The 19007-nt window shown below is 31.4% G+C and overlaps 2 protein-coding genes across 3 annotated transcripts; both read left to right on the top strand.

Annotated features, from left to right (window-relative positions):
- The first annotated feature begins 556 nt into the window (after positions 1-556).
- LOC101206891 (phosphatidylinositol transfer protein 3) lies at positions 557-3925 on the top strand. Of its 2 annotated transcripts, XM_004150475.3 has the most exons (6): positions 557-914; positions 1799-1891; positions 2046-2222; positions 2513-2611; positions 2898-3140; positions 3326-3925. In XM_004150475.3, exons 2-6 carry the CDS (start codon positions 1817-1819, stop codon positions 3677-3679), a joined length of 948 nt encoding a protein of 315 aa, XP_004150523.1. In that variant the 5' UTR covers positions 557-914; positions 1799-1816; the 3' UTR covers positions 3680-3925. The 2 variants fall into 2 exon arrangements, with proteins under 2 accessions (XP_004150523.1, XP_031740700.1); XM_031884840.1 differs by lacking the exon at positions 2513-2611 and having other exon boundaries at positions 559-914.
- Positions 3926-6488: 2563 nt separating this feature from the next.
- On the top strand, positions 6489-7401 carry LOC101206644 (FCS-Like Zinc finger 6). Its single transcript, XM_004150474.3, has 2 exons — positions 6489-6929; positions 7026-7401. The coding sequence occupies exons 1-2, from the start codon at positions 6655-6657 to the stop codon at positions 7204-7206; spliced, it is 456 nt and encodes a 151-aa protein (XP_004150522.1). The 5' UTR covers positions 6489-6654; the 3' UTR covers positions 7207-7401.
- The last annotated feature ends 11606 nt before the right edge of the window (positions 7402-19007 follow it).

Consider the following 19007-nt stretch of genomic DNA (forward strand, 5'->3'; position numbering starts at 1 on the left):
ATTATCGTAACATTTTTTTGCTATTTTTGCAAATGTCCTTTTTTAAAAAGTTGTATGTTAATTAGAGATGTCCATGGACTAGAGATGAGAATACCACTTCTTGTCCCTGTCCCCATCATCACGAATTTTACCTCTAGGTACGAGGCGGGGGTTCCTCACGGGTTTTTGATAAATAAATATGAATGACATATGCATACATATCTTTTTATTTTGGAATTATAGGAGATTTTGTGTAAATAATTTTTTTTTCAAATTTCAAATATAATTTAAAATAAAATCTGGAATTGAAACAAGTTTTTGAACTTCAAAATGAGAAGAGATTTGAAAATGAAATCTTATTAACCTTTTAACTTTGGCCAACAATTGCAGAAGTCCGATCTTGAAACCTTATGACTGATTGATACGGAAATAACATTTGTTTTTTTGCCTTCAAGAACTTCCATTTCAGCAAAATTCTGGATACCCAAGAATACGATGACAAGTTGAGCTGTTGAATTTACTGACTTTTGAAAGGAAAGGAATCCAAATCACTCGAAAAGGAAAATCCATAAAAAGAAAATAAGAAATAAATTAATGGCATTTTCCAATTTCCCCGCTTTGAACTTTCAAGTGTTGAATTACCCAAATCACCAAACAGTACCGACAAGAACTCGAACCCCCTACACGGTGTCATCAAAATCACTCTTTTTCAAAGCAATTGAATCTGGATTTCAAAGGGTCTCCCCCAACTCCAATCCTTCAACCCTCTCTTCGCTAATTCCTCTCAGCTGATAATTCATTTTATCCATTTTCTTCACACTTACTTACTCTACGCTCTTCACTGATGATACCCTTTTTCTCTCTTCAACTACTTTTGTATGGTTTGAACTTCCAAGAATTCGCCCATCCAACCAATACCCACTTCCATTGATTTGGTATATTTTTTTGTTTTAATTGTTAACCTTTGATTTATCATACTTTTGCCTAGCTTTATGAAGTTGTATGGGTTTCTATGTCTACCTTTCTGAAGTTTCCTTCGTCATTTTTCGATGCTAGATCAAATATCTGAAGGAAGATTGTTTTTTTTTTTTTCATGTATGGTTTAGCTTTACATCCCATGTACTTTGAATGGAGAATTAACTATGTCATTTTGAGGTTGATGGTGGAAAACAGACAACATAGGGCACCCATTTCTCCGTTTAACGACTGAAAGAAAACCTCTTCATGTTGTGGATTGTGAAGACATTATTAGTCAGTTTAATGGGAGTACTAGAGGTGGCACTTTGTCTATATCTAAGTTTAATTTTCTAAGAAAAGGTGGAATTGATGAATTTTCCAACTGTTTAGTGCAATATTGGATATCAGTAGTTGAAAGTATTTGAGTCCTTATGATTTATAATCTTGATCATGATAATAAGTTGCAAGGACTGTTCAAATTGTGATAGTTAACATTTTGTTACTTCATTGATAGTGAAGCTTAAAAAACTAGAAATCAACAGTGTTGTAGTTAACATTTTATTAATTCTTATTATGTGTATAGATCCTTTCATCAGATCTTTCAAGCTTTATAGTTTGTGGGTGAGATCTCTCTTCTTGTGCGTGCCTTTTAGATGCTTCTTTTGTTATCGTTAGTTCATGCATCATCTTTTGCCATATTGGTAAGTGTTCTTGAGATACAGCATATATGCTCTCTTCTCTATCTGAAATAATGAAATTCTCTTTGTTGGGTAGTTTGAATTATAAAAAAATGTGGTACAAACAGGTATTGAGTCTTGGAATTCTGGAGGCTGCTTAAATCTGAAATTTGTTTTTTGGCCAGGTGCACAATTCAAAAACCATGTCTTTAAATTTAGAGGTACCTCCTTCAAATGGTTGTGAGAAAGTTATATTATCTGAAGAACAGCATATGAAGGTATTTTTGACAGTTACAGCATTTTTTAGCCTCTTCATACCAGTGCTAACTGTCGATTGCTGCTAATCTTCTTGTGCGTGACTAAGAAGGTTGAAATGCTGCATTTTTCTAGTTGCTTAACTCTTACAGTTTTCCTTTATTTCATCCTACACAGATTTGTGAGGTGCGAAGGCTTTTAGGACCCTTGTCGGGTACGTCATCAATTTACTGTTCGGATCTATCCATTTTGAGATATCTAAGAGCAAGAAACTGGAATGTGAAGAAGGCAACTAAAATGCTGAAAGCAACTTTGAAGTGGAGGTCAGAATACAAACCCGAAGAGATTCAATGGGTACATTACTGCTTACTTTTGCCAAATCTTTCTGAAGTCATGCCCATAAGCTCAAAACGACTCGGTCTTATTCTTTCTTGTTAGCTACCTGGCTTTTTTTGTTTCAATACGAAGAGGAAGCTATTACTTAATTCAATTTCTGTTGTTTTCTGCTTTTTTATCCTTCTTTTGCCACATTTTTTTTTCAATTCAAAGGGTTCTATATGTTGTAATAGTTCTTGTTTGACAAGGTTTTAATTCTCTACAAGCTATGGTGTTATATGCATTCAATAGTTAGATCTTTATTGCAGGATGAGGTTGCTCATGAAGCTGAAACTGGGAAAGTTTATTGTGCGGACTGTAAGGACCGACATGGAAGAACAGTGATAGTCATGAGACCTTGTCGCCAGGTTTCATTTGCATTATGCAGTCCTAACAGAAATCTACTGGACATTTCTGAATTTTGGAAGTTCTTGTTGCTTGTAGCTATTTTAGAAATAAGTGCTGGGGATGGGGTAGTGAGATTGTCTGGCACATTGACTCTTATTAATGAAGATGTTTTTCATTAAGTGAATGAAATGTTTTGACTTATATATTTTAAATGGGATCTCTAATGAATAAGCAAACTTGGAATCCTTTATATTTAGCTTCCAAACAGCTAGCTTAACAAGTTCGTGTTTTCCGTCTCAACCACAGAACTCGAAGACTGTAAAAGGACAGATTAGATACTTGGTGTATTGCATGGAGAATGCTATTTTGAATCTTCCATCAAACCAGGAGAGTATGATCTGGCTGGTTGATTTCAAGGATTTTGACATGTCAAATATCTCATTAAAAGCAACAAAGGAGACTGCACATATTTTACAAGAACATTATCCCGAACGCCTCGGATTGGCAATTCTGTATAACGCGCCCAAGTTTTTTGAACCCTTCTGGATGGTATAATTTATTTGAAGAACTAACTTTATGGTTTCTTGTCATTCAAATATCTGAATTTACTGTACATCTCACTATGATTTGTGGCCCATAGGTGGGAGTAGTAGTAGTACACTGCCATTTCTGTTTTACTTGCTGCAATTATTTGTTGTTTACACTACTGGACAAACGTACTGTTCCATTTACAGGTTGCAAAGCCTTTCCTGGAGACAAAAACTGCCAACAAAGTGAAATTTGTTTACTCTGACGACGTAAACTCAAAGAGGATAATAGAGGATCTGTTCGATATGGACCAGCTGGAGTCTGCGTTTGGTGGAAACAATAATGTTGGTTTCAATATAACCAAATATGCTGAGATGATGAAAGAAGACGATAAACAGATGCGTTGTTCCTGGTCCGCGGTAAATCCTAATAGCCTAGCCTCGGAAAAAGCTCAGAGTAGCGGTCTAGTCGGTTCTCAAATCACTAACCGTTCTGAATCCTCAGAGAATGAGAGGACAGATGGTGATATTCATATAACTAGAAAAGCAGATGGCAACTGAGGCAGAATTCAAGTTAACTCATATAAGTTTGAGTCTGATTTTTTTTTCTTGGTGTTTGGCATTCTTGCTATGAACAAAACAAAGCGTTTTGTATTTCTTTTATTTAACAATTCCTTGTCCAATTTCTTGTGGACATGATTAGAGCAGGGGTGGGTTCTTGAAATTTGTCCATTATTATCTGTGTGAGTTGACAATGACATGAAGACTACCACCATACAATAATCTAAACATATTTGGTTCTGTTAATATTTTGTTAAAGTCAATAGTTTATTTCAGAAAAAGAAAATGAGATGATTATGAATTGAAAATGAAAAGAAATGACAAAAGTGTAATGATTTGTGGAAAAAGAGAAATGTTCAACTAGTGTTGTGCATTCAAGCCATCCTTCCAAAATACCTTTCTTTTAACAAATAATGAAAAAGGTTCAGTCCACTTCTATCAAACCATTCCCCCCACTAAAAATTTTCAGCTCAAATTTCTCTTTTATTTTCTTTACCCACAAGTAGAGCAAGAGATTCAAACAATATACGTTACATTTTCTTCAGGGATCGAGACGTGTAGGTTCAAATTCTACGTTCCTATGTTCAACTACTATTTCTATGTTAGTATGATAGGGGTGAGAATTCAAATAATAGACCTTTTTGAGTCGTTGGATGCAATAAAAAACTCACATTAGCTAGGTAAGGATAAAATTCATAATACATATGCAAGAATAATTATATTCAACCGTATGAGATTTTCTTGAGTGAAATAAAAAGGAAAATCACGAGGGTCATGTTTAAAGTTGACAATATCATATTATTACGGTGGGTGTGCATCAACTATCGATCACAATGCCCTAAATTGACCAACCATAACCAATTTGGTCGAATTGGTTATCGTACTTCCTTAACATATTCCTATCACTTACGTTGCACTTGCTTTTATGAGATGTTGAGTATGATGAATTGTCTATATTTTTTTACAAAACAAAGAAAATCATAGAAGTGTTTCTTTTCTTCTGTGGAGAAACTTTATTCTAATAGGGAGTATCTAAATCAATCACATTTTTTTGTTATAAATGATATAGATATACAATGAGATATAACTTATTTGCCAAATAGGGAAATATTTAGAACAGACTTTACCCAGTTGTTATCATTCTTTTTTTTTTAAAATAAAAAATAAATGCAAATAAATAACAAGGTAATTATATAGATAAGATAGAGATTAAATGAGATTGATAATTAGTTAAATTCTGTGTGTGTTAATGATTGTGATTAGGACAAAGGAAAAAAAAGGCAGTTGCAATATTCTTAGGTACAAAGCAAACAAGTTTGCTTAAGAATTTCATATTAATCAATTTTACAAGATTATGCAGAAGGAGAGAGAGAGAGAGAGAGAGAGAGAGAGAGAGAGGAAAAAAAGAACAATAATTGGAATCTGAAATCTCAACTTCAAGTGAGCTGTTTCCACATGTGTGGATTTCAAAGTGTATTTAAGTATATAAATGGACCACTTAATATAGTGGACCTTATATTCTTTCCTCCTTAATTCCATGAAAATTATGTACATATTTACATTTGATTAACAAAGTGATTAAAGTTATAATATTGTAGTTAATCTAGAAATTAGATGGAGATTTAAGAATAATTAAACAGCGCATAATTGTAATTGTTGGTTTCCTTAGAGTAAAATAATTATAATATTTGAAGAAATTTTATCGGGACCTGGGGTCGGGCTTCGAATATACTGAAGTTTTTATTGGTGGGCCGATGCCGATTCCTCGGATTCCCAGTAATTAATTTTTTTGTTGCACTATTCTTTTTTTTTTCTTTTTTTCTTTTTTACTTTCCTTTTCAATTTACTTTTCTCACTCACTCTTCCACTTTCGTAAATTTGGTATCTTAGTTTTAAATTGTATTCCCCTATTCTTTTATATATTTAAATAATGATATCACTTTTTTAATTAAAAAAAGTTTAAATACTATTTCATCTTTTTTATTGTTTGAGTTTTATTTAATACTATTTATACTTTATAAAATGTCCAATTTTAATGTGATATGAAAATATATTTACAATATTTATATCAAATATACTAAATAAATACCCAAAAACATCTTTTTTTTTTAAAAAAAAAAATTTACCGATTAAACTCAACATTTGAAAAGACAATTAAACATTAAACAAATTTAAAAAATACATGACCTATTTTACCCTTTGAAAAATGATCTCTTTCTTAGCTCTTTTTATTTGGTTCCCGACTCCTCTTAATTATTGAAACTTAATTTTAAAAAGAGATAATAATTAAGAATGACATAGCTATTATATTATTGGAAATTAATGAATTTAATTTACTAAAAGAATTTTAAGAAAACTTTTGCGGCCATAATTGAGTGGGATGAGAGGAGAGATGAGTTTAGTTTGAAAATTGGAAACCCTTAATTTGGAAATTCAATTTTTAGGTTTTGAAAAATTTGGAGTAAATATTTGAGTACATTAGAATTTAAAACAATGTTTATTTATTTATAAAATTGGAAAAAAAGAAATGGGGTTATTTTAGGATAGCGAGAAGGTAATAGAAGAGAGGGGGAGTGTGTGGGAAATTAGAAGGGTAAGCCTTTTGAGAGCTCAATAATTTAAAAGGGAAATGTAATAAATGATTTTAGAAGTAAAACACTACAAATAATTTGATATCTGAAATGGACAGGCTGACGTGGATCCCCCTTATTTTTATTTTTATTCATTACATGAGATGAGTCACCATCAGATTATAATGAACGGACCAGATTCGTTCCTCAGTTGCTGCTTCTCTTTTATCTTCTCCCTCTCCTTCTCCTCCACTTCCCCTTCCCTTCCCCTCCCCTCCCCTCCACTTCCTTCAATTCTTCTTCTCCAAAAACCAGAACCCTTCTTCTTCTTCTTCTTTTTATTTATTTTATTTATTTTATTTTTTATTTTTTTAAATTCTGCTTTCTTTCTTATAAATTACAAGTATGTCTTTGGGGAAGAGGTCACGTGCTCCCATCAGAAAAACGCCGAGCATGACTGAGATCACCTTCGATCTGGGTGGTACTGGTTCCGCCGCCGAACAATTCCCCCCATCTCTCGGTTATCCAACTAACACCCAAATATCAGGATACCAACAAATGGTTTCCCCAAGAAATTTCAGAAGGCATTCAGTTGATCTACAAGAAAATGCTAATTTCCTCAGAGCTTGTTCTCTTTGCTCTCGCCCTCTTGTTCCTGGTCGAGATATTTACATGTACAGGTAAATCAATTTCGATTCATTCTAATCCAATAAACCTAAATTTGATATTCTATTTATGTGTTTTAGGTTTTAAAAGGGACTCTGTTGTATTTTCAGGGGAGACAGGGGATTCTGTAGCGATGAATGTAGGCAAAAGCAAATGAAGCAAGATGAGAGAATGGAGAAGTGCAGTTTAGCAACAAAGAAAGCGGCAGCAGTGGGTGTAGCGGTGGTATCTACATCGGCTGGTGTTCCACCTCAGATCTCCGGGAAGGGTGAAACCGTAGCTGCTTCATAGTGTTGTTGTATTGTACCTCTCTATCTATGTTCTTCCAAGTGATATTATTCCCTGAAAAAATTCATCCCTATTTTCCAAAAGTATTTTATTTTTCTTTCTTTTATTATTGGGAATGGAAATGGGATTAATTCCTTTCAACAAATTAAAAAAAAAAAAAGAAAAAGAAAAAGAAAAAAAAAGGATCGATTTTTGATAGCTTGTTCTTATTCTCCTATATTATTTATTTGTATATGTTATTAGATTGATTTTTCCAAGTTGATCAAACATGCATACCCAGAAAAATGAGTGAGGGGTTTAATAAAAAAGAAGGAAGAAGAAAGGTTAATCCAGAATGGGTAAACTAATAAGATCAACTTCGTTAGAATTGAATGATTAAAGAAGGCAAGTGCAAAATTTCGTAAATGAATAAGAAATGGAAAAATACAATCGTATATTTTTTTGTTTGTGTTTCAAAGAAACAAAGAAGTTAATTGGAGGGGAAGGGAAGGGAATCTGAGGCCTTGTCAGCATGGCATGGAATGGGGCCCATAAGGCATAACAAAAGAATATATATTTCACAAATGGGAGGGAAGATATTCACATCAAAAGCAATTTTGCTTTTTTAATTTATTTCTCAAATATCTCACCACCACATAATATTATATTAAATTAAATTAAAAAAGAAATAAAAAGAAAAAGGGTTTGGAGCAAATTTAGAGATGTATTCTTCTGTTCTACTCCGATTCCAAATAAGAGTGTGTTTTCCTAGCAGCTGCTTCCACGTGAATTCATAACTTCCTCACAATACAATACTCTAATCAATCATTTTATATTCACTTTCAATTACTCTAATTCTTTCATAATATATTTTTACACAACACCTTCCCAACTAATTACATTCTTAATTAATAAATACATTGCAAAAACCATACACGAACAACTAGTACTATAGGAAATTCATTGGGTTTATTTATTATTATTCTTCTTTTTTCCTTTTTTCTATTATGGTCTTTCTTATGATTTAATTGACATCATTTAATTCTCTTTATTTTAAATTAAAAATGAAAAAGAAACATGATAGAGTCTGAGACTATAAATATATGGCTTAAAAATTTATCAACATTGTCAGTGAACTATTATTTTTCACATCTCACAAAGATCTCTCCCCTTCTTTTTCTTATATTATCAAAACACAATTCTTATTATTTTATATTCCTATGATGATTTCCTAGCAAATCAAATATTTTTTTATCTATACCATTTGCTTTAGTTTCCATTCATTTAAAATTGTTCAAAAACTACCGTGAGTAAAATTATAACCAACAATAACATTTCATTTTTTGTTGTGTAGATTTAAAATTTACTGTAAAGATTATAATTCAACTCACCTTTATAAGTACCAAATGATTAAGAGATCAATTCCAAATTTTCTAAGTTTTTCATAGTTCGTACAGATCATGTTATTTTTCATAGTCCCCACGAATCATGTCGTACATTCTCTCTCTTTTTTTTTTTAAATATTAAATTTTTAATAAGAAGAATCTAACTTTTTTTTTTTACCATGCAAACAAATATATATTTGTTGATATGTGCAATTTTCATATATATTTCTACATTTTTATGGTTTTAACATTCACGTATTAATCAACATTGTGTATATTTCATAAAAGATCTATATGTATAACAGATAATGAATAAAATGTTTTTATTATAAATGTATCCATTGTGTTAATTTATCGATCTAATTTTATAAATTTTGTTTTAATAACTTTTCTTAAAAACGGTTACCCACACATAATTGATGTTTATGTAAAATTGAGATATCAACATTTTCATCACATGGCTATTTTAATTTTTGTGATTCGAAAAGGAAAGGTGTCGAAGTTTGGTGTGAAACTTTTATAAGACAATATGAATTTAACAACTTGGACCATAATAATTGTAAAGTAAGAGTTTATGAATTAAAAAGTTTGACTAAAATAATGATAAATATTTTAAGCCAAAAAGAGGCTTCAGAATAGCTCTATTCCTTGAGTTGGAATTTGCTTCATCCATACTAATTCAATCATAATAAGCAAAACAATTAAGAAATTGAATATTGATCAAAAGGCAACAATAATTTAAAATAGTTACTTAAACTTGTAATGAAAGTAATTGTTACCTTTTCTTTTCTTCTTGCATCTAAGTTATGATGCTTGATGGACATGTCATGACAAGTTGTAGAAGTAGGGCCATTATATTCAAGACTATGATATAAAATATTCAAGAAAAAAATTTGAATATTTTTCAAATAATAATTTATATTGTTATTAGAAAGGTTGGCTCGTTAATTATTGCATTGATAATAGTCTACTTCTTCCTTTTCAACTTGACATTGATAATGATATCAATAGATAGTGAAATTGATATATATATATATATATATATATATATATATATATATATACTTCAATGAAGATCAAAGAGGGTTTGTCTAAGTAAATTAGATTATCAAATAATAATATATGATAATATTTAGGAATTAAGGAAACCAATTTTTTTTAATATTATAATTTTTTTTTTTTTTTTTTTGGAATTCAACTCAAGCTAGAATACCTTAATGGTGTATGTTTACTTCTAAAATATGTTTTGCAATATATATATGGACATGCTTCTTAATATAAGTATTATTAAATTATGCTTCAATAATTATTGAAACTTATTCAATATAATAAATGAATAACGAACATATAAATATAACATCGAGTATCTTGTCTGGTTAATATGAAGTATGAGTTAATTATTAAATATAAAGGTTTATATATTAATGAATCAATCAGAAGGATAATACAAACCACAATGACGATAATACACACAATGCATGAGATGATATATGGAAGAGTAAAAAAGAAGATGACGATGGTACAAACAATATATGAGATGATATGTGTTAAAATTAATTAGGGTTTATTGAGTTTATTCATATTCAGTATTTTCTTTTCTTTTATCTTTCTGTTCACATGAGATTTTTGGAGAAATTTGCTTCGTGGAGTTGAACTTGAGTTGATCTTGTATTTTTGTTGATTTGATGTGATGTGGTTCGATCTCTAGAATTTGATCATCTGATTCTCACTCGATTGGATACTTACGCTTGATGTGAGGATGCAGAGCACTTGATGTTCTTGAAGTTGGAGTCTTCGAAGAAAGCTTTGTATCTTCAAAGAAGCTTCAATCTTCGAGGAAAGTTGGAGTCTTGGAAGAAACCTTGTATCTTTAAACGAGCTTCAATCTTCGAGAATGGTCGACTTCAGAAGTTAGGGAATCTTCTAAGTCTTTGAAGAATTCTCTCTACACCTTTTGGAGTAAAAAAATTTCCAACCTTTACCAATGTGGAGAACTCCTAGAGCTCTTTGGTGGGTTTTATAGACTTGAGGCTGATTGATCCATGGACCAGACCGATGGGCTCAACCACATGGATTTGGGTTATATTTAGCCTTTGAGCTCAATCGGACTTAGTCCAAGTAAATAATATTTAATTGAACCAAAATAATTAACTTGATCCAATGGTTATAATGAAAACATGTGACAGCCAACTTTATGTTTTCAATATTAATTTGGGACATATGTTAATTTTAATTAGTCCCAAATTCAATTATATACATTTTTCATCATTAATTTAGTAAATGAACTGACAATTTGTGATTAGTCTAAAAATTTCATATTCAACAAGTTCTTTTCTTATTTTTTTGAGTACGTTCAACTTTACATATTTATTTATTGAAACATACACAAAAACATTACACCACAAAGGTTTTTATCGGCCCCAATACAGTCAAAACAAATTTGACACATAAAGTGTACTGACTATATATATAAATTAATAATTTATTACATTGAGTTATTTTATTAAATTAGACATATTATTTGATATATTTAATTAAGGCGCCTAAAGATTTATAATTGACTATGGACTAAATGGGTATTCCTATTTCTAGATTGATAATTAGAATTTGTGAACTAGTATATAAAGTGACTTAGAGTTATAATCTCCAACATACCAAAACAATAAGCACCCAGTCTTTCTTATATCTCATCAAGGAAAAGATCTATTGAAGACATTTAGGCAATAGTCATGTTATAACCATCACCAATTCTCAAGATAGAATCTGGTATGTAACTTATTTTAGATATTTTGACATAAATGACCTTGAGTTAATGTATTTATATCTAGATATAAAGTACATAAGCTAACAAGTGGTATCATAGCATAAATTTTATATTCGCATAAATTTTATATTAAATTATTAGAATATGTTTGTTTTTTTATTGGTTTCTTAATTAAATTATTGGTAATTAACTAAAAGTGTTAAAGAAATCCAAATTCAAAATATGCTTTGTCACTAACGATGGGGTTTCAATTGAATCCAATTGTTGGAGGTGAATTTGAACCTATTTTTGATAATGCCCAATTCGGTATGTAACTCAAGCTACAATGTCCAATTAGGTAATATTAAATTTGTAAATCTTTGAATTAATTGTTGATTGATTTTATTAATATGGTGTTTTTAAACTTTCTTTGTTAATATTTGTGAAGTTGTTACGGCCACTATCTTTTACCTCTTAGCCATGAAAACAGTAAATTAGTGTGTGTACGTTTTTTTTTCTTTTTTTTTTTTTGGTATTTCAACGTAATGATTTTAGTGAATTCATTTAAAATTGATCAAGATAATTTAGGTCTATATTTATTCAATTATTTCTTATGTAATTAATATTTTCATGAACTTGAATCTAAAGTTTGATCATTGGAAGCTTTAAGTTTAAAATTTGATTATTTTTGGTGATATTCACGTGTTTATGTTGCATTAATTATATTTTTATGTATTGGATTCTTCCGTGAATTTTGGTAAAGATTTTTTTGGGTGTTCTTCTTCCATTATTTTTACCATAACAAAATTATTATTATTGTGTCTTATATTTTAGATTGAAATGGGTCAAAATAACACGTTACCAAAGTAGCCTTTGTTAGCTAGATTTGTTTAATTCTAAAATACAGGATGTGCATATTAATTGATTTATGCAAATAATTATTGGTCCAAAGAAAGATAATCATTTAGCTAAATTATGAGTATGCATGTGGTAATTAGTAAGGATTGCTCATGTGAAAAATAGTTTGTCCAAAGAAAGACTAATTTTTTGATAAAGTTTACTTTCAGTACTTTGGTTACTATGGTGAGAGTACTATTTAGGGTTGATGATGTTTTAGGCATCTTGTAAAAGGGACCCACCATATACGTGAAATTATTTTATCATATTTTATATTGTGATATCATGTATGTATTAATTGTGAATATATCATTTATTTGTTTGTTTTTTTTGTTTAGTTGGTCTTACTCAAATATCTGAAAGTCCGAGTTCAATCCCTAAGTTGAATGGATCAAATTTCAAAATTTGGAAGAAAAGCCTAGAGATACTTCTCAAGTGTATAGATTTGGACCTTGCATTGAGGATTGATAAACCTACTTCTACTAAGGAACGAACAAATACGACTAATATTCAAAAGTGAGAACAGTCAAATTGCATGTGTCTGATTATCATTAGGCACTTCATTTCAGAGCCTTTTCGGGGTTTTATAATGGAAAGTGAAAATGCCAATAAGTTCCTTGTCAAAATTAAGAAATATTTTGCTAAAAATGAAAAAGATGAAACAAATAGTCTTTTAACTTCTTTAACTTCGATGAGGTACGAGGGCAATGGAAACACAAGGGAGTACATTATGAAAATGTCCAATCTTGCTAGTAAATTAAAGGCACTTGATATCGAAATACATGAAAAGTTACTCATACACTTGGTACTTATCTCTTTTCTTGAACAATTCATTTAGTTTAAGATAAGTTATAACATTAAGAAGAATAAGTGAAATATTAACGAGCTTATCACATAATGTATGCAAGAAGAAAATAGAATTAAGAGAGAAATGACAAAAAGTGCTCACATAAAAACTTAACTTTCGTGGTAAGAAGAAAAGGAAGTCTACGAATGCCGCAAAAAGAACATCACAACATAATATTACAAGCTCTAGAGAATTCTTATTTCTTCTTCTGTAAACAGAAAGGTCACCTCAAGAAAGATTGTCCCAATTACGCCAAATGATGTGTAAAGAAGGATAAATTTCTTACTTTGGTTTGTTCTGAATTTAATTTAGCTTTTGTACCTACAAATACTTGATGGATAGATTTTGATGCTACTACTTACATAAGTGTACCTATGCAGATATGTGGAGTCGAGTGCCAAATGATGCTAAAAGATTCATCAATGTGAGATAGGACAAAGCAATTCCAATCGAAGCTATTGGGATTTTTAGATTACTCTTAAAAACTAGTTGTTCTTTGAATTTGAACGAGAATTTTATTGTATATTCTTTTAGATGGAACTTAGTTTCTATTTTCTGTTTGGACAAATTTGGTTTTTGTTGTTCTTTTGGAAATAATAATGTTAGTTTTTTTCAAAACTCCAAGCTTATTGGTTCAGGTTCTTTAATTGATAAATTATACATGCTTGACTCTTATGCTTCATCTAACAAGGTCATGTTATTTAAATCAAGTGGTATAAAGTGTAAATTAAATGCAAATTTTGCTATGTTGTGGCACAAGTGTTTAGGTCACATCTCTAAACAGAGAATTAAGCGACTTGTGTAAGATGGAATTCTTGATTCCCTTGATTTAAGGAAATTTGAAGTGTATGTGAAATGTATTATGGAAAAACATACAAACAAAAGAAAATTAGATGCCAATAAATGTCTAGTCGTCTTAGAACTAATACATACAGACACTTGTATTCCATTCCCGACTTCTTGGGATGGACAACAATACTTTATTATGTTCATAGATGACTGTTCAAGATATGTGTATTTATATTTAATTCATGAGAAGTATCAAATTTTGGACGTTTTCTAGTCTTTTAAAGTTGAAGTTGAACTTGGAAATAAAATTAAGGTTGTCAAGTTTGATCGTGGTGGTGAATAATATAATAGATGTGATGGATCATGTCAATAACATCCAAGATCCTTTGCCAAATACCTAGAGGAATGTGGAATCGTCCCACAATACACTATGCTAAGGAAACCTAGCATGAATGGTGTGGCAGAAAGACGAAATAGAACACTTAAGGATATATGGTAAGAAACATGATTAGTTATTCTTCTTTACCAGAATCCCTTTGGGGTGAGTCACTAAAGCAGTAACTAAAACCCCTTATGAGTTGTGGACAAGAGCGAAACCTAGTATTTGATATCTTCACGTCCGGTATTGTCTAGTTTAGGCTAGGCCTTACAGATCTAACGAATGAAGATTGGACCCAAGCATTTTAGATGCTATTTTGTTGGGTATTTTGAACATTCTCGAGGTTTCAAGTTTTATGATCCCACTTTGAGATCTTTTTTTTAGACTGAAAATACCATATTGCTTGAGTTAATGGGGGAAGATAACATAAAGAAAGTTGTCTTTGAAGAAGAAATAATTTCTCTTCCTAATGTGGGCATACATGATGTTCATGCTCCAATTCCTGACTTCACTACTGAACCAATTATAGAACAAGACAACAATGAAGTCCCCATTGAATTTGAAGTTCAAATTCAACAACCTTAAGAAGTGCCATTAAGGTGGTCCATTAAAGAAAAAAGAAGTGCAATTTTAGATGATTATATTATGTTTCTTCAAGAACATCAAGATGATATGGGCATAATGGAAGATGATCCAATTGACTTCCAACAAGCTCTATAAAGTTGTAACTCTCAAAAGTGGATAAATGTTATAGAAAGGAAAAAAAATCCATGAAAGACAATGACGTTTGGAAGTCGGAAACATGGATCTGAAAACTGTGTTTCTCAATGGAAACATTGATGAGATGAATTAATATGGTAGAATCGGAAAACTTTGTACCTAATAAGTCAAAATCTATGGTATGCAATTTGAAGAAATCCATCTAAGGTCTCAAACAACCCTCTCGTCAATGATATCACAAATTTCATGAAGTAATTACCTCTTTTGTTTTTTAAGTAAATATAATGGAAGATTGTGTATATCATAAGTTTATTGGGAGTAAATCTATTTTTCTGGTGTTATATATTGATGACACACTCATAACATGTAATTATGGAAGTTTATTGTATGACACTAAGAGGTCTCTCAAAAAGAATTTTGAGATGAATGATCTTGGTGATGCTCATTTTGTATTAGAAACTTAAATACTACAAGATTGCTCTCAAGGTATTTTGAGATTGTCACAAAAGAACTAGATTGAATTTTTTTCTAGTAGATTCGACATGAAAGATTGTGCATTAGGAGATACCTTTGTTGCTAAAGGTGATAAATTTCATTTAGGTCAATGTCCCATGACAATACTTAAAATTAAGGAGATGCATAAAGTTCCGCATCAACTATTGAAAACCTAATGTATGCTCAAATTTGCACGAGTCCAGATATTACGTTCATAGTTGGATAGTTAAGTAGATATTTGAGCAACACGAGAATGGATCATTGAAAATTAGCCAAACAGGTTATGAGGTATTTACGGAGAATAAAAGATTATATGCACACTTATTAGAAATATGAAGTTTTAGAGATCATTGGGTATTTTGATTTTGATTATGCTGGATGCAAAGACACTTTACAGTCCACTTCAAGCTATATCTTCAAGTTAGCTAGAGGAGCCGTGTTCTGAAAAAGTGTTTAAAAATACTTATAGCTTCTTCTACCATGGTTGCATAGTTCATAATATGTTATGGGGTGTCCAATCTTGGAATATGGTTATGAAACTTTGTTATTGGGATATAAATAGTAGTTGGCATAAAAAGACCACTAAAATTATTTAGTGACAAATAAGTTAGCAATAATGTATTCCAATAATAACAAAAGAAATACAAAGTTAAAGCATGTAGACTTAAAGTTTTTAGTTGTAAAAGAAATAGTTTAGAATTGTCAAATTTTGATAGAATATAGGAGAACAAATTCCATGGTCGTAGATCCATTAACTAAAGGTTTATCGCCTAAAGTTTTTCATAAGCATGTTGCTCACATGGGTGTTAGTCAATTTTATAATTCCATGGTTTAGTAGGAGTTTGTTATTAAGGAGGTTCTTTGACCTTAATTTTTTTATTTTCTATATAAAATAAAGTTGATGGTTTATGTTTCATTATTTAAACTTATTTATCATGCATGCAGTTTTTAAATGCGGTTTAGCATTAATTTTTTTAAAGAATAATCTCACTAAAAATTTGAACCAATTGGAAATATGCATGATCTTGACAACTTTGCATGTAATTTCCATGCTATCCATTCATACTTGATCATTAACTTAGTTACCGAGAGAGCCTATTATGTGATCTATTTAATTAAGGCCTAAGATTCCTAATTGAGTATTGACTAAATAGGTAGAAGCCTATTCCACGATTGATTAGGATTTAATGGAAACCCTATTTGAACTAGTATATAAAAAGACTCAAGGTTATAGCCCCCAACATACCAAAACAATAAGCATTCAGTCTTTCTTGTATTCCATCAAGAGAAGGATTCTGTGAAACCCCAAACTTTCTAAGACCATTGGAATTTGTTAAGACTTAGTAAAAATAAGAAAATGTGTTTAAGATTAAAAAAAAAAAATTTGAAATTTGGTTAAGTATGCAAGTTAACATTTTGGCCATAGAATAGACGTTTAGAGGTTTGTTGTTGGCAATCAAAATATATTAAGAGTTTATTTCAAGGTTGGTTAGGCGTTTGGAGGTGGCCTAGGCAAGAAGAGTTGTGTGAGAACCTCTAAAGAGGTTACCTTGCATTTTGATGCGTGACTGAGAAGATCAAGTAAAACTTCTAAGCATGGTCATTTGGCTGAAGGCTAGGCGAGAAAGATGCCTCGAGAGGTTATCTAGTAGAGATGTCCATTTAACCCACGCGGTCGGGGCTCACGAGGACCTGCCCCAAACGAGGCGGGGAATCCCCGAATATACAAGGAATAAGGGAGGGCGTGGGAAACTTTTTTTCCCTATTTGCAACACGGGGTTGGGGATGGGGAATACCGCCCCGATTAATAATATATTTAATTATATATAGATATATTAAATATAAATATAAGTAGTTATTTATTTAATAATATGTAAATGATTAAAAAAAACATATTTTGGTATTCTTCATTTCCTTCTTTTCTCTATTCAATTTTTAAATTTTTTTTTCCTAATTTCAATGTTTATGTTGTATATGTACATATTATTGTGCTTTGACTTGTGATTTGTAAATTTTTCTTAAAAAATATATATTGTTGTGTCTTAAGATGTAATTGAAGGCTTGGTTAGAATACTTATCGATTGATCTTTGAATTTTTTTTATGAATTTTTTAATTTTATGGATGAATTTTTAAGAGTGTCTTCTAATAAATGAATATTTATTTTTATAAACAAAAGCTAGAATTTAACATTTTAATGATTTTACATAAGAAAATTGATAATATTCTATCGAAAATAAAAAAAATATTGGAAATGTATATACATTTAAGTAAATGCGGATTGGAAAATGAGGTTAATCTTAAAAAAAAAAAAACAGGAAATATTTCCCCATAAGGAACCCGATCCCTGTGCAATCCCCGCGGGGAATCTCCGCCCCGTTCCCCGTGGGAAAATTGACGGGATGAAGAATGGGATACGGGGTGGGGAGTGGCATCCCTGGCCCCGCTCCGCCCCGTGATCATCTCTAGCGATGAGAGGCTAGGCGAGGAAGGCATAACAATGCGTTTGGAGGTTTACGATAAGGCAAGAGAGGTTAGTTTCACTTGACGTTTTAGCTTGTCTATAAACATTAGGAGTTTTTGTTAGGTGAGAAGATGAATAGATGGGCTTGGTCAAGTTGATTCCAGGTGCCATGTGCATGCATGGGTTAAATTTCAGTTAAAGGAGGTGTCAATAAAGTTTCATGCAGACTTCAATATAAATAGGTCACTTTGGATTAATATTTCTCACAATTCACCTGTATGTCTTGGCTTTAACTAGTCTCAAAAGATAAAAAACTGAGTCTATTTTCTATTTTGGTGCTTTTGGTTTATGTTAATGGAAGGACAATTGAGCTTCAAATGAAACAAGTGAGAAAAGTCAGAATTTGGATGATTTTGAGTAAGGTGCACTTCCAGAGAGCTGTAGAGTTCATCCGTTGGAATTTGAAGCTAAAATTTTGAGGTAAGAAATTTAAGCTAATTTAAAACAACTTCATAAAGGGAAGTAGTTTCATTTGAGTAATGTATCTAAAGATATGAAGCTCTAAAGTAGAAGTAAGATTCTGGTCGAATTTGAGTTTCTGGAAAGATGAGGTTATTGGCCGAGTATCAAGGGTTTGTTAGGCGATTTGAACGTGAGGGTCGGATTAAAAGAGGTTAGCATGACATTTTGGACTGTTGTTAAACGCATAAGATGTGCAAGGACGCATGCGACTAAAGGAACACGCGACAAGCCTGTGCATGTGAAGGTTATGCGAGATGCGTTGTGCGCGTGGGATGATCAAGCGAGATGCATGAGGCATGCGAGGGCAAGGCCTCTTCCAAGGTTAGCATGCGACTGGCCTGCCAGGCTATGTGCTCGTGGGCAGCCTTTGTCCCCACCCTTTGTGCACCAACCTTACTTATTGGGTGTTTATGGGTTGTTTTTGATATTTTGAAAAAAATTAAGTAAAGTTTTGATGTTTTTGGGATAAAAGGGAACTATTTCGAATTAATTTCCATTATTTCAGGACAAGAAGAAATCACACAAGTCTACAGATCACGAGTTTGATCTACAAATCATTGAGTGAAAAATGAATTTATTAAGGGAT

This window comes from Cucumis sativus, chromosome 4 (assembly GCF_000004075.3).
Source record: "Cucumis sativus cultivar 9930 chromosome 4, Cucumber_9930_V3, whole genome shotgun sequence".
Taxonomy (NCBI): Eukaryota; Viridiplantae; Streptophyta; class Magnoliopsida; order Cucurbitales; family Cucurbitaceae; genus Cucumis; species Cucumis sativus.

Bases quoted from the DNA above. Each gene is read 5' to 3' on its own strand.
- LOC101206891 (XM_004150475.3), top strand. From the start codon at position 1,817: ATGTCTTTAAATTTAGAGGTACCTCCTTCAAATGGTTGTGAGAAAGTT. The intron at 2,612-2,897 runs GTTTCATTTGCA...TCTCAACCACAG, and splicing joins TCATGAGACCTTGTCGCCAG to AACTCGAAGACTGTAAAAGG. The intron at 3,141-3,325 runs GTATAATTTATT...TTCCATTTACAG, and splicing joins TTTTTGAACCCTTCTGGATG to GTTGCAAAGCCTTTCCTGGA.
- LOC101206644 (XM_004150474.3), top strand. From the start codon at position 6,655: ATGTCTTTGGGGAAGAGGTCACGTGCTCCCATCAGAAAAACGCCGAGC. The intron at 6,930-7,025 runs GTAAATCAATTT...TTGTATTTTCAG, and splicing joins CGAGATATTTACATGTACAG to GGGAGACAGGGGATTCTGTA.